This window comes from Sturnira hondurensis, unplaced genomic scaffold (assembly GCF_014824575.4).
Source record: "Sturnira hondurensis isolate 20B ecotype Veracruz unplaced genomic scaffold, ASM1482457v3 Scaffold0006957, whole genome shotgun sequence".
NCBI lineage: Eukaryota > Metazoa > Chordata > Mammalia > Chiroptera > Phyllostomidae > Sturnira > Sturnira hondurensis.
Window position 1 is genome coordinate 113,640 of NW_028079588.1, and position 25,924 is coordinate 139,563.

General features: G+C 44.4%; 1 protein-coding gene across 1 annotated transcript; it reads left to right on the top strand.

The window, feature by feature from the left end:
• The first annotated feature begins 2,743 nt into the window (after positions 1-2,743).
• On the top strand, positions 2,744-25,924 carry SBSPON (somatomedin B and thrombospondin type 1 domain containing). Its single transcript, XM_037050922.1, has 5 exons — positions 2,744-3,085; positions 10,583-10,777; positions 18,736-18,826; positions 22,391-22,567; positions 24,771-25,924. The coding sequence occupies exons 1-5, from the start codon at positions 2,872-2,874 to the stop codon at positions 24,886-24,888; spliced, it is 795 nt and encodes a 264-aa protein (XP_036906817.1). The 5' UTR covers positions 2,744-2,871; the 3' UTR covers positions 24,889-25,924.

The following is a 25,924-nucleotide window of genomic DNA, read 5'->3' on the forward strand; positions in this document are numbered from 1 at the left end:
AAAAGGGTGTCTTTCAAGGTGTGTTTGATTACTTCCTATATTCACCCACGTGATCACTGAGATGATTTCTGCTCTGGAAACTTCTACACGACATGGAAAAGAAAGCGGCAAACTTACATCTGACTGCACCCAGTTTCCAGAAGGAACGGGGGCTCCCTCGCTCTAAATGCCAGTGTCCCCCTGGCTTGGCTGTGATCTGGCAGGAACTGCTTCCTTTGCAAAGGCCGCCCTGGGCGCCTTATCTTTAAGTTTTCAAAACAGCACAAGTTTTAACTTGAGACGGTGAGTTTCTCTCAGTGTGACTTTTCACAGACAAGCTCCCTTCTATGTTTGACATTAACGTAGTAATCATTTATTTGTGGTTTTTGTCTTTTTCTTTTTAACATTCTGCTTGCCCTGACTTTGTGCACCATTAAAACTGAGCTTGTTGTTTCCTTGGCTTTCGCCTTAAGTTATGGAGTGGGGGTGGGGCAGACCTTATCAGGACACTAGTAATTACTTAGCACTCACTTTGTGTCCACTTACACACATGGCCCCATTTCTGTAGACATCTCACAGCAATCCGGAAGGGTCAGCGTTTTGCGTTTGAGGCGAAGGCATTGAGGCGATTTGTCAGAGATTGTAACACCAAAACTGAATCCAAGCTTCCTGAACACAGACCCCCAACCTTCCGCTTTTTGTTTTGGGGTTTTGGTTTTGTCTGGGGATAAGAGAAAAAGACACGAAACAATAATATTTGAGCCAGCATTTGGCATTGCATTTTCAATTCTCTTAAATTGGAGAGCATCTTCTTCCACTTTCTGCTTTATTCTGGAAATTGAACTTGTCAGTGAATCATTTTCCTTTACACTTTTTCTGGAACAATTCCAGATTTTAATGGCATTGCAGAATAAGTCTAACTAAAGGCATTCCATAAAGCAGACAGCCTTGGGAAGAAATGAGGGACAAATTATATGAATGAGTTAGTACAAAGCTGCTATTAAAATCTACAATACAGGTAAAAGGCAGACGGTATAATTTGCTGAAAAAGCTATTTAGTACCAACTACCAAGAACTAAAAATATTTTTAAAGCATATATTTTATTTAAATGAAAAACATAAGAGAAACTTAAACAGAAAAACTAAAATAAATTTTCTACACTGATCTTGATTTATATAAATAATCACAAAGAAAGAATCTCTTTTTTGACTTGGGAGTGTGTTTTCCTTGGTTGATGGAAAAAGATTACATTCTTATTGGTCAGACTTTGTGATCAGAGTTCCTAAGTCACAATTCTTATGATGTATTAAATCTTTTTCATTTCACAACATCTTTGCTTGTTTTTAATGTTTGATTATTGTATTGTTTTTCTACTTTTGTAGTAAAGTTTTTTCTACATTGTTACTTTTCTCTCTGAAGAGTCAAGAAAATTCCTCTTTGAGAAGTTTTTGTAAGAGAAAGGAATACAAGCTTGTCTGTAGATGAATCAGGTTTCTTAGATTCATAGATACAGAAAACTTTATGGTTACAAGCAAAAACCATAATGTTTTAAATGATTTAAGAACATAAATGAGCCTTGGCTGGCGTAGGTCAGTGGATTGAGCTCCGGCCTGCGAACCACAGGATCGCGGTTTGCTTCCCAGTCAGGGCACATGCCTGGGTTGCAGGCCGGTTCCTTGCAGGCTAACTACCAGCAGGGGACGCACAAAAGGCAACCATACATTGATGTTTCTCTCCCTCTCTCCTTCCCCTCTAAAGATAAATAAATAAGTAAAATCTTTTTTTAAAAAAAAAAAGAACATAAATGAGAATGAAACTTTCAGGATAACTTCTGGTTAACAAAAAAGGCATAGAAAACATATTTGGAGAGAAAGATGGAAGAAAATGTGTATGGAAAGTTAAACTAGCGTTTTATAAAAGTGGGAGGTGTTTCTAAGACATTATTAAAGCAGAATTTCTTTGGGTTAGTCTGCTTTAACAGCACCGTTCAGATTTGATTTCTCCTTCCCGCCACATTTTTAAATTGTTCTTCTATTGCACTTGTCCTAGTTTTTCCCCCTTTGTCCTCTGCCCAGCCCCCTCCACAGTCAGTCCCCACACCGCTGTCCATGTCCGTGGGTCATTCATACACGTTCTTTGACTAGCCCCTTCCCCTCTGCCCACGATTGTCCCCCTCCCCGGCCCCCTCTAGCCGCTGTCAATCTGTTCCACGTTTCCAGGTCTCTGGTTCTATTTTGCTCCTTAGTTTATTTTGTTCATTAAGCACTACTTCAGTGAAGCAAAGTGGCATTTTCCTCCGGTAGGGACATCCCGTTATAAAATGCTGCAGTAAGAAAGGATGCTTCTTCGGTCATATCTCGATTTCTAGGGCCTCTGTGGCCGCAAGGACTGGTGTCCCAGAATAAACGCAGTGAGGGCATCCGTGGGCGAAGTCAGGGTGACCCGTGCGCACTGCGCTTCTGAGACCCCCTTGTGCACAGGGAGCGCGCTTCGTCTGCCGCCCGGACAGTGACGATGCCCACTCGCTAACCTGTTCCCAGACGTTAGGAAGCCGAATTTGTTGCCAGGGTAGGTGGGCCTGCCTGTCGGGACGCTGATATCCCAGAGCACCTGCTTCTCCACTTGCTCCCAGATGGTCCCGGTAGGCTGGAGCTGGTGCCCCGAGCGCCGATTGCGGGGCGCCCGGGGAGAGTGCGCCCCACCTGGGCCGGGGAGGCCGCAGCACCCGCCCCCCGGGAGGGGCGGTGCACGGGGTGGAGGCTGCGCTCCGGGCAGGGCCCGGCCGAGCTGCGCGTGGCGGGCCGCTCAGGCTGCTCGGGGTCGCCGCTCTCCGAGGAGGTCAGCCCTTGTTCCGAAGGTCTGTGCTTCGCCCGCGCTGCGGAGTGCTGGCCATGAGAACCCTGTGGCTGGCGCTGTGCGCGCTGGCGCGGCTGTGGCCCGGGGCCGCGGCCGGATGCATGGAGACTGGGCGCTGCTGCCCCGGCCGGGACCCTGCCTGCTTCGTCCGCGGCTGGAGGCTGGACAGGATCTACGGGACATGCTTCTGCGACCAAGCCTGCCGCCTCACCGGGGACTGCTGCTTCGACTACGCCACGGCGTGCCCAGGTGGGTGGCAGGGCCGAGGGTGGGGCGCCGGCCATTCGCCCGCAGCCTAGAGGCGCACGGTCACGCACTGAGAACCGCAGCCCATAACCCCTTTCATTCTGGTGGGTCCAGCCCCTCTATCCTGGCCCGCTCCAATCCCTCCCCATCCCAGCTCCTTCCATTCTAGGGTCTTCCAGATCCTTCCGTCTAGGTATACCCAAGTCCATCCTGGAACTCTCCATCCAGCCCCTTGTATCCGAGTACACCCAGCTCCATCTGCCCAGGGTCGTCCAGCCCCTCCATCTATGTACACCTCAAGCTCTTTACCCTGGGTGCCTCCAGTCCCATGTACCCAGACATACTGCTCCAAAGCACCTCCCTCCCACCAGAGTTTGGATGGAAGGTGCTGGAGGCCTCTCTTCTTGACGGGTTCGGGGTCACAACTCTGCCGGATGAATTCTTCCACTCAGGAACTCAGGGCCACCTCCCACCTGGAGAAATGGCACCAGCAGGTGCCGGGGGCACGCCCCTGGGCCGGATTCCACAGCTTGCTTTCTGTTAATCCTCAGGCATTTTAGGGGTAGGTGAGGGGTGATGAAGAGAAGAATATGTAATGATCCAACTCGGTACCCAGGACTTGCTTTGAGAAGGAACTTTTCTACTTCAGAAGTTGTTCTTGGAGAACAGCTGGCCTCACCTCCAGACTCTGGACATGCAGGGTACATAGCCCTTCTCACAGGAAGGGGTCCATCTGCTCTCTGAATTCAGTTTTATCTAGAGAGCTTGATAAAGATTTTTATCTCAGGGTTCCTATTATGTTTTATTCTCTCTGATTTTCCTTTAGGATCAAACTTTTTCATTTTTACATTTCCTACAGTATCTGGTATGGGCTCAATAATTGTTGATTTAATTAAGTTAGAAGGTAAAGGAAGAAACAGTGAGAGAGTCCTAGAGAATAAGGTGTGCCTGATAGAAGCCGGCTCTGGCAATAAAAGTAGCCCTGCTCCCTGTTAATCACATCCCCCCTAAAGGCCACATAGACGTTATGGTTTGACCTCAAGGATCCTGGGTTTGTGGGGTCCTCAGCATCTTCCTGGAAGAGTATCCTGCAGCGCTGTGCAGTTCCCTGGAAAACTGGTGCCTGGGAGAGTCGCACCCCTTCTGCCCCTTTCTGCAGAAGAGGTCACAAGTCCATGTCTGAAGCTCACCTGGGCCTACTGCTGAAGAAAGAACACAGTTGAAAAACATTAGATTCTCCTTTAATCCTGATCAAAAACTAATGATTTACCTACCATATTGATCTTTTTTTGGATAAGCTTCTTTCCCTTTCCTGTCCTAAAGCCAGGGTATTTTACTACCAATATGAGGTGATGTGTCAGGTATTTAGAAGAGGACACCTGCCCCCTGTTATGATGATGGCATGGGTTTTAATACCAACTATGCATCTCCCTCCCCTCCCCCCAAAATGATAGAAAATTCTCCTTTGGCCTGATCAGGGATGGGGAGAAGGGGACAGGTGGAGGAGGGAGGCAGATGCATATTACCTGCCCAGGGCCAGACTTCTGGGAGGGCTGTCTCGTCAGGCTCAGAAACACCTCAGTCTCTAATTCATCAGCTTGGTTCCTGATCAGTTCCTGATCAGAGAAATAGTGGGTTGCATTGGATCTTGGATGAGTAATTTCAGGAAAGAGGGATAATGAACCCACACGGAGAGGGACAAAAACTGAGTAGCCTATATGGGCTAACCTGTTCTAGGTTTATAGAGAATGCAAAAAACCAACTGGCCAAACCTGATGTCATATCTGGCTGGAGGAAGACGGGGCACTGTACTTGAAATCATGGGCTTTGTAACTCACTCAAAGCAAGGATATCACAATGTTTGATGATTTAGAAAGGTGAGGCTTTACTGGAACCAGAGGAACCAAGAGACAGTGTGTGGCTTCCCCTGACCTTATCTCTGCAGAAAACACGGGCAGGGTCTGGCACCAGTCAGTATTCAGCAGGCAGGATTTGGCTGCAGCCCTGGGGTGAGCAATCAAGGAGGGTAAAGTTGTCAAGGCTTACCCAGCATTTACTCTGTGCCTCTTGTGGGCACCTCGCAGCTCCAAACTGACTCAGGTCTCATACCCACCAAGGTTACAGGCATACCTCAGAGATACTGTGGGTTTGGTTCCAGACCCCTGCAATAAAGGGAGCCACAATGAAGCAAGTCATAACCTTTTTTTCTGGTGGAAGGTCTTGCCTTCCATTTTTTAAAAAATGCCACACCTGCAAAGCACTATAAAGTGAAATGCAGTAAAATGAGGTATGCCTGTATACCTCACTTTAGGGCCAAGGTATTCGGGGAACCAGGAGGTTAGAGGTTAGGCAATTGGTCCAAAATCACACCACTAATCAAGAGAATTTGACCCCAGGAACTCTGGATCCACAATCCACACATTAAAACACATTATGTTTTTGGACCTCAGAGAAATGAGGCCTTATGAGAAGCTGTGCACATACTTCGCAGGGTAGGCTCCAGATAAATCCTGGTGGAGTGAGTGAGCCTGCTCTCTCCATCGACCATGCATTCCTTCAAGACAAAAAGTGTGCCCTGCTCCTTTGTGCAATCCTTGGTGGTGTCTCGGAGCCTTGATGACATTTGACAAAACCTATGAGTCCACCTAGGGGACGCTACCTGTGGCTCCAGAGGGCATTGCCAGCTGGGGTGTATCCACATACCCTTTTAAAACTAGCATTTTCTTCCTTGACTACAAAATGCATGTTGCAGAAAATATAGAAGTGCACAAAAGAAAATAACTCACTGAGACACTTACTATCCAGGAAAAGCATCATTATCTTTTAAATTTGCATCTCCTTTTTTTCTGGGTTTACATGGTACATAAAATTTCATTTTTCAAATGAGGCAGCCCATTTCATCATCTTGCTAGCATTTCATGCACTTGTCCAGTTAATGTCTCAAAAGAGAAAAAACCTACTGGGGGCTAGATAACATGGTTTCTGCAAGACGAAAACAGTACTTGCTCACTTTATTGGAGCTTTTTTCACTGGATAAATAGTAACTTAGACAGTGTAGTCTCACGTGACCTTCAGAGAAGTTTTGACAAAGTTTCACAGAAAAGGGTATACATATGGAGAGAGAATAATGCAGATAACATACATTTAAAATTGTGTCACCATGGGATGTGTATGTGTGTGTGTGGATAAAGGGGCTTTCTTTTTCTTCCATAGAATGTCAGGAAGCAAGGGCCATACATAAATGGCATTGATGTGTGCAAAGTGTAAAAAGAATATTTTCTTAGGAATGAATGAACTCAACAATGTGAGAGAGGAGGCACTTGATCGTGGGTGGCCTTTAATTTTGAGGTGGCAGAGAGCCAAGAAGGCAGGGCCAGATTACAGAGGTGAGTGCCTGTGTGATTAACCAAGGAGACACAGCTGCATGAGAGTAAGAGCAAGGCCTTCCACTAAGAAGAAGTAATTCAAACTATACTTATGTAATGAAGGACTATGGCTGCCAGCTTAGGTCGTTGCTGTGTGTGTGTGTGTTTGGCATCATCAAGAAAAGCAATGGAGAAAAATATTTTTTAAATTACCCTTTGGTATTTTAAAAACTGAAAATAGGGTGTCTAGTTTTGGCTGCCACAACTCACTGAAGCTCAAAAGTCCGATGGTAATTTTGAGAGTGAAAGTGTCAGTAGAAAGATGGTCCAAGAGCCCGAGTCATCAACCTGAAAATCTGTGCCGCAGGGGAGGGGAGCAGCTGAAGCCGCGGAAGTCCCTAAGTGGCACAGATAAGATAGGCACTGATATTTTTTGCACCATATTCTGAAATTCTTGAGTGAGGGAAATTTGGCTCAGCTAAAAGGAAAAACCACTTCACACTAAAGATAATAAAATTAAAGAAGCTTGTTGTGTTCCAGATGTGGCACTCGCAGGAGATTGGAATGGGTTAGAAAAAATTTGAAGACGTGGGGCTGCCAGGAGAAGCTGGGGTCTCTCTAATCTGGAGGCGCAGGAGGCAGTGCTCCTTCCAATGACCTGCTCTGAGGCCGCCATGGCCAGGAGAGTGAAGCTCTAGGCCAGCTCTAGGCCAGGTGAAGAATCCCATGTTTTGGGCTCTGGGAGTTTCTCCTTTCCTTCCCACTCTGGGGCCTCTGTCAGTGCTGTGGCTTCTAACTAATATGAGCAGAGCAGAGTCTATTTCAATGTAGAACATTATTTAGGGACTTACCCAATGCCATGCCAAGCCATTCATTCATTCATTCATTCAGCAAATATTTTTTTAGTATCTACCAAGTGCCAAGCTCTAGACATGAAGTGAAAAAACTCAACCACAATAAACAACAAAAATAAATATGTAATTATGAATCATAAAGCTGCTTGAAAGCAAGCAGCACTGAGCTCTGAGAGGAAATGATTTTGAGGGGTGTGTGTAGTGGGGGCTGGAAGATGATTTGACCAGGCTGGCCTGAGAAGGACTCCTGGGAGGGGAAATAATTCATCTGGGACCTAAGGATGAGCCGAGCCCAGCCATGCCCAGTGTGGGAGGAACATTCCCGGCAGAGTGAACACACAACAAAGGTTTCAGAGTGTGAAAGAGTTTGGTGTCTTCCGGGGTCAAGTGGTCTGGTGGAGCTTGGCACAGAGGCAGTGGGGGTAGAGGACGCCAGGTGGGAGTGGAGTGGCAGGCACAGGTCAGTCACACACGGCAGGGAGTTTCAATTCAATGGCAAACCACACACAAAAAACCCCACTTAAATTTTAAAAAAAAAGATCAGTGGTAAATCTTTTAAGGTCATGGTACATCGCTGTGGCTGGATACCCTGTTAGGACATGTTAAAAATGTGCCCTGCTCTTGAGCCCAGATCTGTTACTGAAATATATAACTTACTTTTCTGTTCTTGGCTTTCTCCCTGTGGCCATGGTAGAGACGTCTGATAACTAGAAGCACTTGAGGAGGAGGGACTAGCTGGTGCATCAGGAAAAACTTGATAATTCCTTATACTCTGGATCTTTCCATGATCTCACTTCCCAGCAAGCTGAGGGCCATAGGTGCCCACTGGGCCTAAAGCAGGAACTTGGGTGTCTACTTCATATTCCTGGTCTCTCTTCTTCGTCTGCTTCTTTGCCTCTGCTCTGCATTTCCTTGTTATGCTTCTTAAAATCACCTCCCCAATAAATGGCTTGCATTCAAATTCATGTCTCAGAATGTGCTTTGGGGAAACTCAACCTGAATATTACACTGAGTTTAAATAAAGAAGAAGAAGAAAAGGGCTTACCAAACTTCCTGGGACAATTAAATCTAGGCTTCCGTCCCCTAAAATAATGCCATCATTTTAAGACATCAGGAAGCTGTGACAAGCTTGGAGTCAAAGGTAATCATACTGCTCGCTAGGTAACAGCCTGTTGGGCCCCAGTAATGGTGAATGAAATGTGAAGATTGGGAAAGTCAGTTTTGAAGAAAATAATATTTTGACATGCTGTATGTAGATGTAAATTAGATGTGCTTAGTGGGATGGGGACAAGAACATAGGATAGTTCAAAGGAGAATTTTTATCCTGTAGTCTAATATATGACTCATGGCAATAAGCCTGTGCAAAATTTCCATACTTCCCTTGACCTCCATGACCAAAGACTGCTTGTGATCTCAATGCCTTCCAGTCCAAATCATCAAAAATTGACAAGTTAACCAAGAATAGATTTTTTGTGTGTGTGCAGTTAAGAATAAATACCTCAGATTAACCTTCTAACTCAAAAAATATTTTGTGGAACAGCTTTTGTGAAGGCTACGAGTCCACGAAAACTTGTTTCCTTTTGTGTTACCATGAAGCCATCAAGATGTTGTTCAGAGCCCCGGAATGTTTAGATTCTCTTTACGAGGCTGTTAAATTCGTGGATCAGAAAAATGGGACATAGCATTTTGCCAAGGACCAACTTTAACCAAATAGAAACAACAATTGATTCGATTATTCTGTGATTTGAGAGTTTTCACTGTGGGTCAAACCCAATAAAATAAACAAACACTGGACATGAGACCAGAAATGTTGAAGAAATACTGGGAGACAAAATTCAGCCATATTGCTCTCCCCAGTGCCATCTTTTTCCACATGGGAAAAATGTAACCTTCGACCATATTATAAAATTCTGTCATGTCAAAATGCTAGTCTTTGAAGCAGGTGTATTTTTTAAAAAGTATATTAGTAAGTATTATTTAAGTCCAAACATAAGTGCAGGAATAGCTAGATTAAGAGGTGAAGAGATTTGGGTGGGAAGAGAGTTATTGAAAGAATTAAGGACAGAAGTCCTTTTCACCCAGGTCCTAGCTTGGCAGTCTCTTTAATGCCTTGTTCTGTGGGCCAGTTTAATCATGGTATCCTAAATGTCAAAAGGGAGGGGTCAACAAGTGATGACAGGAGCAGGAAATGACCCATTACTGAATTTCCGAAGGGTGTGTGCATGGTGGATGCGAGGACCAAACTCTAATGTGGCTCACTGTTGCTCTTTTAGGTAGTTGACCCAAGTCGTGCGACCCCTCTGAGGTTTTAGACGATTGATACAAGCATATTTTAAAACACTTTGAAGTTTTTGAATTACTGAAAGGTGGTTATGTTGGGTGTGACCCTTTTTACTTCTTCGGTTTTCAAGGACAAACTGCCGGAAGTGCAAACCAAGATTTCAGAGAAGATAGGGTGCTTTCTTGGTGAGGGCTCTGCAGACTTGCAAGTATGAGGGTGGTAGGGAAGGTGGGTCACATTTTGTGGGAGAGAGTTTTGGCATCTAGTTTAGAGGTACATACCTTTTCTTTCTTGTCCTTTCGTGTATTTAATTTCAAGTCCTGACATAATTCAATTAAAACACTCATTACAATCCTTTTATAGATGCATTAGGACTTTAAATGGGAAAGCTAAGTGTGTGACCGCATTGACTTCACAGTCATGGTCAGGGAATTAATGCTCCAGCCAGACTCTTGCCCTGACTTGGCCCCTTCATGACCACCAGGGGCCATGCTTTTCACCTCGGTGGGCCCTAGTTGCTCATGTCTACACTCCGGCTCTCCTAGTTTATGAGTTGATGAACCCTGAGGGTGAGAATGAGCATCCAGGAGCAGCTGAGAGTGCAGAGGTCCCCTGGTGCTGAAATATTTATTACTGTTACAATCAAAAAACATTCTGGGAAGGAGAGGGTAAAGTTACAATCAAGGAAAAACCAAAGCCAAGATCTAAACTAAGCCCAGGAGTATGAGGAAGTACTCTAAAGGAGTGGTCTCTTTACTTAGGTGTGTCCTTGGCTCAGACCCACCTCCATGGTCCCTGAGTCTCTGCCTGCCTCTGAGAGGTACCCGGTTATCAGTTAACCATCAGGGCAGTGGGGTCAATGTCAAAGGGGGCCTGGTGAGACCTGGTGTCCCTGCTGACACGATTCAAGTGGGCTGGACGCCAGTTACATGGGAGGGAACAGGCTGGCAGGCAGCTTGCTGGGTTCCCCGGGTGACCGTCTCCTGGTGCTGTTTTTCAGCTCGCCCATGCATCGTGGGGGAGTGGAGCCCCTGGAGCGGCTGTGCTGACCAGTGTAAGCCGATGGCCCGAGTGCGGAGGCGCCTGGTGCAGCAGGAGCCCCAGAATGGAGGCGCGCCCTGCCCGGCTCTGGAAGAGAGAGCGGGCTGCTTGGAGTACTCGACACCGCAGGGCCAGGACTGCGGGCACGCTTTCGGTAAACAGCAGAGGTTTGCACATTGCTGCTGCCTTTGTGGTCTTTGATGACTTCCCTGCACTCGGTCCCCTAAAGGGTCAGGTGCTGAGCAGGGAAAGTTCCACGCTGCAGCCACTGGGGTGGGCCAGTCTGTGGGGAGTAGATATGAAGCTCAGGAAATGCTTGATAAAGGAATTACCGGTCAGCTGCGTACATGTCCCCCAGCCCCATCCCTGCTATTTCCTCCCTGTGTTTATAAGCCAGGGGTGGCCCCTTCTCATACACAGACTCAGTGGTTTTCAGCAAACTCAGTCACACTGGTGACAGAGGACTTCAGGTAAGGCGATGATATTTCACACAGCGGAGTGACTGTCTGGTAAGGATAACTCTAGTTCACTTCTCACTGTAATTTCTGTGTAATCACCAACACTGACATGCTCGTGAAAATAGGAGAAACATTACACATTTCCCAGTGATGATAGAATTATCCTCCTGAATCACCTGCCTCTGCTCTCATGCCATCTAGATTGTGACTGGTGTGATCAGATCTGTGACTTGGAAACGTCATTCTGGTTGTGGGGTGGCCAGTTGGAGGTGGCAGGAGTCAGCTTCTTAGTGAGTCTGGAGCCACATGAAGCTCACAAACAAATAAGCTCACAAACAAATAAGCTCACAAAGAAGTAAGCCCACTCCTAAAAGAAATAAGCAGAAAGGCCAGTATCGATGTTTTGATCTGGATGGAACCCGTTAGAGCAAAGCACTGATTCTCAGGAGAGCGAAGATCATATGTTTTTCATAGGAACTTGGAAAGTTTCATGACAGCATGACCCTCATTAAGCCACTGTGTTCCCTTTTGCATGCCGCGGGCTGCATGCCAGGCCCTGGGAGGGTGGGGGGTGGGCAGGGTTACAACGGTGAGGGAAGCTGACAGGGAGACCACTGATGTGTCTAGAGAGGTCACTGTCTAGGGGGAGGCAGAGATGCTCATCTGATCATCCTGGGAAATTAATCTCAGAAAATTACAGCTGCACTTTGGTCCAGCTGGTCCCAACCACATGAGAGGTGTGGACCTGAGAGTGTGTCTTAGCTGATTGCCTCTGGTTCTCAGGGAGGAGGGAAGCCACAGAAGTGGGAGGGGAGGGGCCTCCCTGAGGATTGGGGGTGAGGCTGAGAGACCAGCATGGTGAACCAGATAGTCAGGGAGAAGGGGTTTAAGAGGTTTGAGGCCGATCTAGGAAAAACATTTGACCACAAGTGTTGGGGTTTCGTGACACAGAAGTCCAGAGGCTGTGGTATAGGGACCACCATCCAGAATGGAAGGAGAGGCGTCAGCATGCCAGGGCTTGTGTGTCTAGTTGATGTCAGCTGAGCGGCGTGACCAGGATTCTTGGGTCACAGAGCTGTGAAGGGCAAGGGCTTTAACATAGTGGGGTCTTGGAACCACAAGATAATAGCTTACGAGTGGCCAACAGATGCTGGGTGTAGTTTCATAGGATATGCAAAGCAGACCAGGCCTAAATGGCTAAAAGTGTGCTTGTTTGGCTATTTTTAAAACAATTGTGTATAGAAAAAATTGAGTTTGAAGCCAACAGGCTTTGGAGTTACCAGGTTTCAGCCTGCTGTGAGGAAGTAAACAACACTTGGCCACCTTGGCTCATTTGTAGAACACAGAGAACCGAGAGCAAGGTGGGAGGTGAGAGAGGACACCCCTTCCCTGCTTCCAGTGTAGGGCCTTGGAGCGCCTTGTTCAAGATGCTGGTCTTTACAGGAAAAGGCCTGGAAGGCCACTGGGATGTTTTCTGCTGGGGCCAACATGATCAGATGTTCATTTAAAAAGGTTGCCCTGGTGGTGGTGAAAGGAAGGGCCAGGTGGAGCCTCCCGTGGACACAGGTGTCACAGTGGGCTCACGGGGACATATTTTAGTGCGCACAGAATCGGCCACAGTACAAAATCACATCCCACTCATTACTCTGCAGAAATGCTGCAGAAAAGGCTCAGGAGGGAGTCACTGTTGGACATGACTGATTTTTTTTTATGACTTTGGTCATCCAAAAACCTATGGTTGTTCTATCAGGAAAAGCAGCTTGCTCCATTCATTTACTACCGAGTTTGACTGCTAGAAGGTAGTCCTTCAGCACATCCAGTGTTGCACCTGGCTGGCACAGACCCTTCTCAGCCCTGGAGAGCCTTCTAACAGGACTGTGCAGGTCACAGGGAAGGGGACAGGAAGGTCACAGAGAGAATGCTATGAAACCTAGGTCAAGGGCACCAGCCAGTATGAGGTCCACACCTTGCTTTCTGGGGTTCTCTGTCTGGAGATGTCCACCCCTCTGTCCTCTGATGGGGTAAAATCCATAGCCCTTCCTACCTTCAATGTCCCTGCATTTCCAAATCACCCCTCTTCCCCACATCTTCCACCAAACCCTACAATAGGATTTTTAAGAAGCAGGAGTCTTCTTAGGTGACTCCCCAGAAGGTGTTAGTGACTCTGATACAACCCCAACAGGAAATAGCTGTACCTAATGTAATGGCCTCCTTTCCCAATATGGTCAAACGAAATCTCTCACCTTGGGAAGAGAGGAGAAATCTTTACTTGGGGCAGGGCCATTCACCACCCTGTCTTTGCTCCCTGATGTCCACTTTTCAGCTGGGAGGTCAGTGATGGCTCCTGTCACAAGCTGACCAGGGAGAACAGAATGCCTCGAATATTCCAATTTAGCTGGTTCCTAAGTGTGGTCCCAGACCAGCAGCCTCAGCCTCACCTGGGAACTCACTGGAAATGCAGGTTCCTTGGACCCCCAGACCCACAGTCACTGGAGCTGGGCCCAGCTCTCTGCATTGTAGCAAAGCCTCCAGAAGATTGTGCTGCTCATCAGAGTGTCCTGTGGAATACATGTTGGTAAATGATGGACTGCTGGGGGTGGGGGAAGGGGAGGAGGGAAATGAGAGATGGTAATGTGAAAATCCAAGGGGGTGGATTCTCCAGGCCCCGTAGGCCCAGTTTCACCCCAGCTCCTGTGCCTTCATTTATGTGTTTCCTTAAGATTCCCTGAGCACCTATGGCATCCTGGCACTGTGCTGGATTTGGAGAGGTGCAAACTTGAATGACACATATCACTGTCACTTAGAACTGGAGGTGCTGAGTCAGCACCATGATGGACGTGAAGGTGGGTGAGGGATTGTTTGAGAGGGGCGCCCACCTCTACCTAGGGCTCTAGGTCCTGCTTTGTGGCCACCTGCATGCCTGTTCTTACCTGCCCCTGCAGGCCTCCTGTTCACAGAGCAGGAGGAGCCTTTGTTACATGGCTCACTGGCCCTCACATTTGTGTGGCAAAGAGTCTTTACAGGCATTGATTCAGTGTTCAGGGCAATCTTGTAAGAGAGTATTTGAGTTTTTTGTGGCTGCAGAAACAAATGACCATGAGCTTAGTGGCTTATGAGAATGCAAATTTATTATCCTACAGTGCTGTGGGATCGTCATCCAATGCAGGTCTCACTGGGCTAACCCAAGTGAGTCAGCTGTGCTTCCTCCTGCAGGCTCTGAGGGGAAATCCCCTTCCTCACCTTTTCACGGTCCCTGTCATTAGGGGTAGAAAGCTTAATGGGATTGCAGTCATGTGGAAAGTAAAACTTGTAGGTGATGGACTTGGATATTTAGCTGAGGAGATTTCTGAGCAGAATGTTGAAGGTGCAGCCTGGTTTCTTCTTGCTAAGTGATAGACGGAGGGGATGACTCATCATCCCAATGGAACAGGGCTTAATGAACTGGGAAATCCTCAGCCTCACAAAATGGCAAAGAACACTGAGAGAAGAGATTCATGCTCAGAAGGCATGTTCTAGAGAAAAACACCAGGGTGTGATTGCATCACTTTTTGTCAATACCTCAGAAAGTTATGGATAAAAATTACCGCAAACTTAGTGAGTTAAGCAACAGAAATGCATTATCTTACATTTCTGAAGCCAAAAGCCAGACACGGTCTCGCTGGGCTGAAAAAGGTGTTGATAGCGCTGCATTTTCTGCCTTTTCCATCGTCCACATTCCTTCTCTCATAGCCCTTCTTCCAGCTCCACAGCAACAGTGCGTCTCTCTCTCTTTCCTCCACTGTCACATTTTTCTAGGACTCTCTTCTGACTCTTATTTTTAATGGGCCACCTGGACAATCCAGGATAATCTTATTTAAGATCCACTGAGTAGCACCTCAGTTCTTCTTTGCCACATAACACAACATATTCACAGGTGTGGGGCGTTAGGACGTGGACATCTTTGGGGGGCCATTATGCTGCCTTCACGCAGGTAGAACCTCAGCATTATCCTTTGTGCAGGAGGTCCTGGGACCTCAGAGAGGTGAAAGACTAGCAGAATTCAATCCTGGATCTCAGGGCTCTAAATTCTGTGGGTTCCCCCCACCTCTGCCCCACAGTTGGTGTAGTTTTGCTGTTAACTGTTATCATTAGACCTAAAATTGCAGTTATAGATTCTGGTAATGCTAAATAGAAACATAAAAGCCCTGCTAGGCCAGTGAATGAAACGAGATCACAGAAGTGCTCTTATTAATGATCAAGTAGCATTGCACTTTACCTGTTTCATTTAAAGCCTATTTTGACTATCTTTTTTCATAAAAAAACAAACCCCAAAAGCCACGTGACTGTATCTGTTGTACATACTGACAATTTTTATATGTGTTTTCCTCCTGCAAGGAGATGAATGTGCATTATCAACTGTATGCGTGCAGGCTGGTGTCATTGGTCAGATTTTTATTCTATCCTGTTTTCCATGAAATCTTCAGAGTGGGAGTTCTAAGCCTGCTGTTGTGACACCCCACTGTGTCAGAGGGCTTTATGAAATTCTCAAAGCAAATTAAATTTACTTTCATGTTCAAAGTATGTGCAGTACCACCTTTTAGAAGTGGAAGTTGTTGTAAAACCCAACAATGGCAGGTTGATGGATGCCAGGGAAGTTGGCAAAGGGCCTGTTAACAAAGAATCTATTACATTTGAACATTGTTGCCAGGAGGGGAAAGGAGGGGTACTAGCGTTTATTGAGTCTTTGTTCCTCGCACCCGGCTATGGGCTTCCACACATAAGCAGAAGCAGGACTGGAGGCAAAAATAGTTTCTAAATTACTTGCCGCTCTTCCTGTAATGACAGTTACACTTGCGGGGGAGATTACGGCACTGAATCGGAGATGCGCAGGCAATCTGGCTTCTGGGCTACTTTCCTGAGGACTCATGGGAGGACGATGTGCCCTATCAGGAGGGTGAGGGGTCAGGACACACAGAACACAGAGTCTAGGGCTACCAGGCTGTTTTTATCAAGAGTCATAACCACAGAGGCTTGACACTGACTATGGGTACTGGGTCTCACAAAAACAGAAGCTACCTTCTCTGCTGAGTCCTTGATCAGTCACTTACTATTCATTTTCCCTTTAACTTCTGGGAGCCCCTGATTTTTGATGAGGAAACCTCATCAGAACACATCTTTACAAAACTTTGGTGAGGCTCGGTAACACAAAATGTGGAAGTTCATCCTGAATAAGTGGGCTACAGAGGTGCCATCCTGGGATAGGCGTTAATCTGTGCCCAGTGCCCACGGCATTCTTGAGCCATAGCCCCCACCCCACCCATGCCCACTTCCTACTTTTAGACTTTGTGCTAAGGGACAGAAAGGGAAAATAAAGTAGAATGTAAGTAATTCATGGGAAATATGGCTTATAAAATAGTGAAATTTTGTGGTCAGCATTATAATAGAGACCATGGAGCTCAGCAATGAGGAGCATGGTTTAGAGGCGAGGCCAGGTACTCCCCTAGTTCAACATGAGCCTTGAACACATTTCTTCCCCTCTCTGTGCCACAATTTCCTCATCTGTGAAATGGGGAAATAATAGGATCTACCTCAGAGGGTGTGGTGAGAATTAACTGAATTAACACATGTAAAGTGCTTTGCATTGTTCCCGGAAACTTAAAAATGCATGATTGTTAACTTTTATTTTTATTATTCTAAAACATTTCTGAGGACTTTATATCAGCACCTCTAGGCATATACTTGCCCTCTCCTTTCTAACCTCATTTTTTCCTGAGCTATGAATTAGTGTGTATGCTTATGAACTTCTGTGATACTATATGCAATACAAATTACATCAAGTAAATGTTTTGAGTAAAGAAACACATCCCAAAAATGTTATAGTTTACCTGATATAATGCTACCCATTCTTCACTTAGCAAATAAACACATACATTCATCAGAAGAACAGAACTGGAAATAATAATACATGGGAAAACTAAAATCCTTTAGATGTCCGTGTTTCTGAGCATTAGATCTAAGAGAAACAGAGAGGGATCCTGGCATACGTGCAGTCACTCGTCCTTTAGATTGTCTGTGGATTTTGAAATTCAAAAGCTGTGGTAATATTTAGAAAGCACGATGTGTTCTCTTTGGCAAACAATTAAACATCTTAGTGTGGCAAGAAAGAGCCACACAGCTGGGCTGCTAGGGCTAATGCAAGATGTAGGAAGTTTTTTACTGGAGAGATTAGGCATCAAACTGTAGGAGACAAGGATAATCCTGAAATCCCAAGGGCAAGTGGCTGCTAGGTGTTAGGCCATTCTTGTCGTACATTCCCTAGTAGTATTAAAATGTCTCCTCATTAAGAAAATCTAGAACAGAATTAAGGCTGCCATCCTGTGGCAGTAAGGAGCCAGGTAAGATGAACATGTAAGATTGAGGCATCAGTTTTGCACCCTGTCCCCTCCCGCTATTGTGTTCATGTTGATGATGACTTTCACATCCAAAAGCCAACATCGGCTGGTATGTACCCTTCCTGGGGTGGTCCCATTTCTGAAAGGAAAGGGAGGAAGGATTTTGTTGAGCCATTTTAGCTGCAAGGCTTGGTACAAGAACAGAAGACCATGGGGAAGTAGGACCCATGTGCCTTGGTGGCAGTTTTGGGACTTCATTCATTTGCTCATTGGCACATTGCACACACACTTATTAAGTGCATAAATGTGTAAGGGCCACAGTGATGAATGAGGTAAAACCTTGTCTTCCTTGAATTGACAGCACAGTGGAATCCAAAGGTTATCTACAGGTGCTACACAGAGTGACAGGTGCTTCCTTGGACTTAGAAATGAAATAGGAAGGAGACACACAAACAAAATAAAATTACAGAAGGAACAAAGGTGGGGAGAAAGAATTCCTGGCTCCTTTTCTCTTCTCCAACCCAGAGCGTCAGAGGTGGGGGAGGGTGTGGGGAGGAGAGGGAAGAGGAGAGGATGACTTAGGCCTTGCCTTCCTCAGGTGGGCAGAGGGAGAGTGCTGTGCTGGCTGATACCTGGCAGCCACACCCTCTCATAGCCATCAGGCTATGCATTTGGCAGCGAAGCTTCCAGTCTGTGTTTACCAGAAGATGTGGGAAGCACTCACACTTCCTTCCTTTGCTTTTTCTGTTTTTCCCCCCATTCTTATTTTCTCTGTCTCTGGTCATCATTTTCCCTCCTTCTACCCCCTTTTACTCTCTTTGGCCTTCTTCCTCTGTCCTTTCCTCCTCCACTCTCTCTGTTTTATTCTTTTGCTCTATTCTTCCTATCTTCCCCCTTTCTACTGTATTCCTCTACCTTTCATTTTTTAAAATATTCTCCCCCTTTGTATATTACATCATGTTTTTCCTTGGTTTTCCAACCCCCATCATTTCTTATCTCCTCTGGGCTGTTCCCCTGGGCCCTGACTCTTCAGTGCCGTTATTCCTGTAGACAAGCCCACTTCCCCAGGCCTGCAGTCCCTTCCCCACTCACCTGTGTGTGCACAAATCTTTACCACTGGGTCCTGGGGACACTGGAATGTAGCCCCTCTTCACTCCCTGATGGTGTGCCACAGACCTTTGGCTTGAAATACAGAGCACTTTTGACAGATTTGAAACCAAGCTTGGCAAACATCGCTCTGAGTACTTTAGGCTACATGTGTTCAATGTCAATTTTTTTTCTAGTCCCTGCCTTCATAACTACCTCTGCTTTCAACAAAGAGAGAACAAGACCAGTTGTCTCCCCACAGTGGTCTACAGACACAGAGGACACCGGGTAATTAGATTTTTTTTTAACTTATGTTTTTTGTCACTTGACCACAGAGGTCAACATGGTGTAATGGGTTTTCCTCTGTCACTTGTTCATTGCCTTTGGGTAAAAACAATTTTGCCATGGAGTTGGGCAAGTACTCAGCACCCCCTTGTTTTTGCTGGCCTTTAAAGATTTATCTGTCTCTGAGGTCTAATCTCTAAAAAGAAACGTGCTGCATAAAAATGAGTTGATGTTACTGTCACTCACACTAAGGAGGCTCCTCTTACCATCTTCATGGGACCATGGACTCCAGCACCACCTCTGTTTGGTGAATTCAAAAGTGGCCCCAACCTGAGTTCTGTGGATTTCTATTGTCTGCAGGTGATAGACTCGTGGCACAGGCTGGGAGGAACCTCTGTGCTCACTACAAGTCTACTCTTCTGTCAGAGCAGGGACACCCGGCAGCTGCATGTTCAAACCCCTACACTGCTGCTCAGCAGCCACCTCAGCTTTTTTGTCTTGAAAAATGAGAATACCAATACCTACCACATGGCTTCTTATGACAATTTAATTAGAGAGAAAAATTGAAGAGAGAGATGTCTGGCTTCAGCTGTCTGAAGTTGACTGAAGCTGCATCACAGGATTTTCTGCCTCAGTACTTTAAGTTACCTGATAAATGGTACTTACCATGTTAAGAGATCTTCACTGAAGCAGATGCTGCGAACACTGTTCTGTTATTGCTCATAATTCTATACATGAAAAACTAGCCCATTTTAGCATAAGTAGAACCTAAAATGCAACATTCAGGGTTTCTTATGATGTCTTATTTTTCCAAAGAATTATAAAATTGTGTTGCTTTTAAGAACAAGACTGAAATATTCACCCGTATGTGGGGCCCTCAATCTAGTCACATATAGTGTAAGAGTTTTCCACAGTCCAGTAAGAGGTGACAATAGTCTCTGTCACAGAAAAACGTGTTTTGTTTCCCATTTCCTTTCACCTGTGACACCCAATATAACTGTGATGTTTGACTTCAAGTCAAAACTCATATCATAATCCCAGCCATGTAGGTGAGCTGGGTAGGGAGTGTAGGGAAGGCCCTGAGAGCATCTGTGGGGCTGCTGCTGGCCTGGGTGTCAAGGACGAGCCCTCCTAGTACTCACATGTTCTCAGACTCAAGCAAGATCTTGTTCAATTTATATAATTCATTAAAATGTCAGCAAAGTTGACTTCCAGCCAAGATGGAGGCAAAGGCACACACACTATGCCTCCTTGCACAACCAAAAGAAGGAGAATGACATTTAAAAACAAATAACAACCAAACTGACAGAAAATTGAACTGTATGGAAGTCTGACAATCAAGGAATTAAAGAAGAAATATCCAAACTGGTAGGAAGGGCAGAAATGGGCAACCAGGCAGAGAGGACTCCTGGCAAGGCAGCAGCTGGCAGACAGGCTGGGGCAGTGGCTGGTGGAGCAGGTGGTCCCACATTTGCACAGAAATAAACTGGGAGGAAAATTGGGGAGCAAGACAGACTGTGCAACCTAGGGTTCCTGAGTGGGAAAATAAAGCCTCAAAACCTCTGACTGGAAAAACTGGTGAGGGTTGTGGTGGCGGGAAAAAACTCCCAGCCTCACAGGAGAGCTTGTTGGAGAGGCCCACAGGGTCCTAGAACATACACAAACCCACCCAGGAATCAACAGCAGAAGGGACCAATTTGCTTCTGGGTAGCAGAAAAAGTGACTGAAGGCTAGCTGACAGCTGAGCAAGAGACATTGTTCCTTCTTGGACCCCTCCCCCACTGACAGCATCATAACACAGCCATTTGGTTTGCCCTGCCCTGGTGAACATCTAAGGCTCTGCCCCTTACTACAAAACAGGCGTGCTGAGACCAAAAAAGTGGCCCAAATGAAAGAACAGATCAAAGCTACTGACAAAATACAACTAAGCAACAAAAGATAAAAAACTTATCAGAAGCACAGTTCAAAACACTGGTAATCACTGCTCACAGAAATGGTTGTGTGTGGTTGCAAAACAGAGGAAAAAGTAAAGGCTATGAAAAGTGAAATAAAGGAAAATGTTCAGGGAACCCACAGTGATGGGAAGGAAACCGGGACTCAACATTTTGGAGCAGAAGGAAGAAGGAAACATTCAACAAGAACAGAATGAAGAAACAAGAATTCAGAAAAGTGAGGGGAGGCTTAGGAACCTCCAGGACATCTTTAAATATTTTAACATCCAAATCATAGGGGTTCCAGAAGGAGAAGAGGACCAAGAAATTGAAAACTTATTTAAACAAGTAATGAAGGAGAACTTCTCCAATCTGGCAAAGGAAATAGACTTCCAGGAAGTCCAGGAAACTCAGAGAGTCCCAAAGAAGTTGGATCCAAGGAAGCATACACCAAGGAACATGGTGATTACATTACCCAAGATTAAAGATAAGGAGAGAATCTTCAATGCAGCAAGAGTAAAGGAGACACTTACCTACAAAGGAGTTCCCGTAAGACTGTCAGCTGGTTTCTCCAAAGAAACCTTGCAGGCAAGAAGGGGCCGGAAAGAAGTATTCAAAGTCATGAAAGGCAAGGACCTACATCCAAAATTACTCTATCCAGCAAAGTTTTCATTTAGAATGGAAGGGCAGATAAAGTTCTTCCCAGATAAAGTCAAGTTAAAGGAGTTCATCATCACCAAGCCCTTATTGTATGAAATGTTAAATGGACTTAATCTAAGATAACTGTGAACAGTAAAATGACAACAAACTCAAAACTACCAACAACTGAACATAAAGAAAGCAAAAAAAAAAAAAAAGGAAACAAGAATAGGAACAGAATCACAGAAATAGAGATCACATGGAGGGTTATCAGTGTGGGAGTGGGAGGGAGACAGAGGAGGAAAAGGTACAGAGAATAAGTAGTATAAATGGTAGGTAGAAAATAGACAGGGGGAGGTTAAGAATAGTATGGGAAATGTAGAAGCCAAAGAACTTATATGTATGACCCATGGCCAGGGGGGAATGTGAGTGGGAGGGGGTGTGCAGGGTTGAGGGGAATGAAGGGGGGAAAATGGGACTGTAATAGCATAATCAATAAAATATATTTTAAAAATGTCAGCAAAGTGATCGAGGACTATTTTTCTACTGGAATGAGTTTTTATATACACAATTTAGTGGTTAGTCTAGATAGGGTACAGGATATCTGAATTTTTGCATATTCATGTTGACCAGATAATTCAGTCATGGGTTGAAAAAGAGCTTCAAGTTTCACTACAGTTGTCTCCTGGATACCATAATAGATCAGTGAATGAGAACTGTCATAAGGTGTCCTATGACCGAAGTGTGACCTGTGCAGATGTCCTTGGGGATGACAAGCTTCCTAAGACTTTCTGTAGCAGTTGGCCACCTCTAAATACACTGAATGACACATGGACATGAACTAAAGGTAGGGAATGTGGGTGGCAGAGGGTGTGCAGGCTGGAGTGGAGTGAAGGTGGGAAAATGGGACAACTGTAATAGCATAATCAATAAAATATATTTTAAAAATATGTATATACAAATACAGTGAATGAAATTGGTCTTTTTTCTGCTGTAGATACTGTATGGAGTTCAAGACCGAGTCACTGACTCATCACTGCGCCCTGGAAAACCGTCCCCTGACACGATGGATGCAGTACCTACGAGAGGGGTACACAGTGTGTGTTGACTGTCAACCTCCAGCCATGAACTCTGTGAGTCTCCGTTGTTCTGGAGATGGCCTGGATTCTGATGGGTAAGTGAGGGAAGTGGGTTGAAAGACTTTTCTTTCTTTCTTTTTATTTTTTAAAGATTTTATTTAGTTATTTAGTTAGTTATTTAGAGGGGGAGGGAGGGAGAAAGAGAGGAAGGGAAACATCGATGTGTGAGAGACACGTCAACTGGTTGCCTCTCACGTGCCCCCAACCGGGGACCTGGCCCTCAACCTAGACATGTGCCCTGACTGGGAACTGAACCAGCAACCTTTTGATTCACCAGACAGCACTCAGTCCACTGAGCCACACCAGCCAGGGCCAGGACGTTTTTAGTTAGTCATTTGGAGAGATGTGTGCTCTGCATGTCCTAAACAGCTGACTGGTAGGGGACATAGCAAGGCATGACATGGAGAGTCAAACATTGAGTGAGGAGACCCCTCCTCCTGGCCAGTCCAGAGCTCAAGGCCCAGTTCACACTATGGAACTTAGAGGCTCTTCATCAGAAATGAAGGGTGAGGGGGCAAATCTGGATATTGGGGTTCAGGCTTAGCTCCTAAATGACAACTAAAGACCTGATTGTTCCAAAGCCCATTTGATTTAGAATCTCTTAGGATGGTGATTTAAAACATGTGGATTTTTGCCCTGGTAGGGGAGTATATGGGAGGCAACCTATCGATGTTTGTTTCTCTTTCTATTTCCCTTCACTCACTCTAAAATCAACAAACATATCCTCAGGTCAGTACTGAAATTAAATTAAATTAAAATATAAAATAAGATATACAGATTTCTGAGCCCCTCCTGAATCAGTATTTTTTTGGGGTAGATTTTTAACAATCTCCCAGGTCAGGTGTTAGCAGATATTTTCTGTACGAGGCCAGTGATAGATGTTTTTGGTTTTGTGGGAACAGAGGCTCTGTCATAAGTGCTCAACTCCGCATCAAAAGCAGCCAGACACACTATGTAAGCTGATGAGCTTGGCTTTGTTCTAGTAACACTGTATTTTAGTAAACACCAAAATTTGAATTTCGTATGATTTTCATGTATCACAAAATATTATTTCCATTTTCATTCAACTCTTTACAGTGTCTACAGAAAAGTAGGGGGTGGGCTGGATTTGACTCATGGGTGGTAGATTGCTGACCCCCGCCGTGATGACTCATTCTACAGCAGGTTCAGAACCGCTGCTCAGTGGAGTCCTAAGATAATGATTGAGATTGTGGTGGGATCAGCTTTGCAAGGTCACAAACTATAGAAATCTATAGATTGTCCAAAAGAATTGATCCTTGAAAACATTTTAACATGTTGAAAACTATGCAAGTCCTATACTCATTTATCAGTTAAATCTGATAACACTGTTTGTAACTAAGGGAAGGGTAGAATTCTGGGCGTGGATTATGATTTTAAGTATGTCAGATGGAACTGGTAAAAATACAGATTAGAAAGTAAAATGTGGACCTTTCCAGTTACTCATTATTCCCATGTTGTGTTTTAATGCTTAATAACTTGAATTCTCATTTGTTAGTCACTTGTACCTAACAGTCTCTGTATTGAGTACACCATATGAACAGTAAACTGGGTAAGGAATTCATATGAAATAGAAACTTAATATTTACACTTATTATTTTTCTGAATACCTCATCCATATCTTGACTTGAAATGAATTTATAATTTCATTTGTATCCATAAAGTACCTTAAACTCTGGCTGAGGTTCCACTGACTTTAAAAATAATAATTTCAGCCCTGGCTGGCGTAGCTCAGTGGATTGAGCACGGGCCTGCGAACCAAAGGATCGCGGTTCAATTCCGAGTCAGGGCACATGCCTGGGTTGCAGACCAGTTCCCAGCAGGGGATGCACGAGAAGCAACTATACATTGATATTTCTCTCCCTCTCTCCTTCCCTTCTTTTCTAAAGATAAATAAATAAAATCTTAAAAATATTATTTATTTATACTTATATTAATAAAATATATTATTTTTATTATTATAAAAACATAATTTCAATAATCCCACTTCTCCTATTTTTTTAATCATGGAATCAAAGAGGTGGAAAGGATTACACCTTGGTTTGTGATCATTTTTTAAAATTTCAATTTACAATGTACTTCAAAATCTAAAAACAAGAACAAACAAACAAAAACTACCTGGAGTTTTTAGTTTTAAAAACCTTCAATGTATAATTTTGTAAATTAGAATTTCCTTTGGTTTGCTTTTAGTCTAGTAACATTTTCAAAATATTTTTTTAGAAATCAGACTCTCCATTGGCAAGCAGTTGGCAATCCTCGATGTCAAGGAACTTGGAAAAAAGTTCGGCGAGTAGATCAGTGTTCGTGTCCAGCTGTGCACAGTTTTATATTTATATAGATTGCAAGGTAAATATTACAAAATCTGTGTGTAAACATGATAAATATTATCAAGTATGTTCAACGCTTCATAAACCTTTACAAATTGTGTGGCCAAATTTTTGAACATCGTTGCCACACTGAAGTAGAGAAAGAAAATGGAGGGACCAGTTCTCAGTAAACACAACACCTTTGTTTTTATTTATATTGAGTTGAGGACCCACTGTAAAGTCTCCTGTGATTTTCTGTCCTTGACCTTTCACACAAGGGCCCCTCATTCTATAGGTGGCCCATGTGCCACAAAGTACATGTCTATTTGCACTAAAATTACTAGAACATGGTCCACTTATTGGTGAATAAGCTGTCATTTAAGTTATCTGTGCTTTGAATCTTGCATTTTCTCCTTTTCTGTAATTTTCGAAGCTTCTTGCTTTAAAAATGTATACATATATATATGTATACTCTTACATAAACATTTCTCATATATTATTCCACAAATTCTGAAATGATTAATTTCAAGCAAATTTTCACAAAAAATTTTCTATAGGACAAATTGTTTAAGAGTTAGCAAGCATTTTGTAAGAAAAAATAGCTATGCTAAAAATACTTTTTTGAAGAAATATTCTTCAGTTAACTGAAAAGATCAAATGTTCATTCTGGATCACTATGAGTTCCTTTAAATGTTATACTTTTCATAGTGAGAAATTTGGCACCAGCGAATGAAACAATTGCTTTAATTATGAAAATTCTACCATCATTAGTATTTAAGATCATTTCCATGGCTGAAGCTGACTAAAACAGTCTTTTAGAGTCCAGTGTCAAGTTAAGTTGTAGTAAACTTATTACAATACTTGTTTTCTATTTTGTGAGTATTCATTTTATGTTTTGAGTAGATGGCAGAGGAATAGATTAATGAAAGCTGGATTTCATTACAGTACTCTGATCTCACACGCATACACACATAATATTAGGCTTATTTAATGGTTGGAAAATCTATGAACCACATACCAAGTGGCTTGTTTAAGCACCTGGGACAACAGGTCATTCTGCAAGTCAGC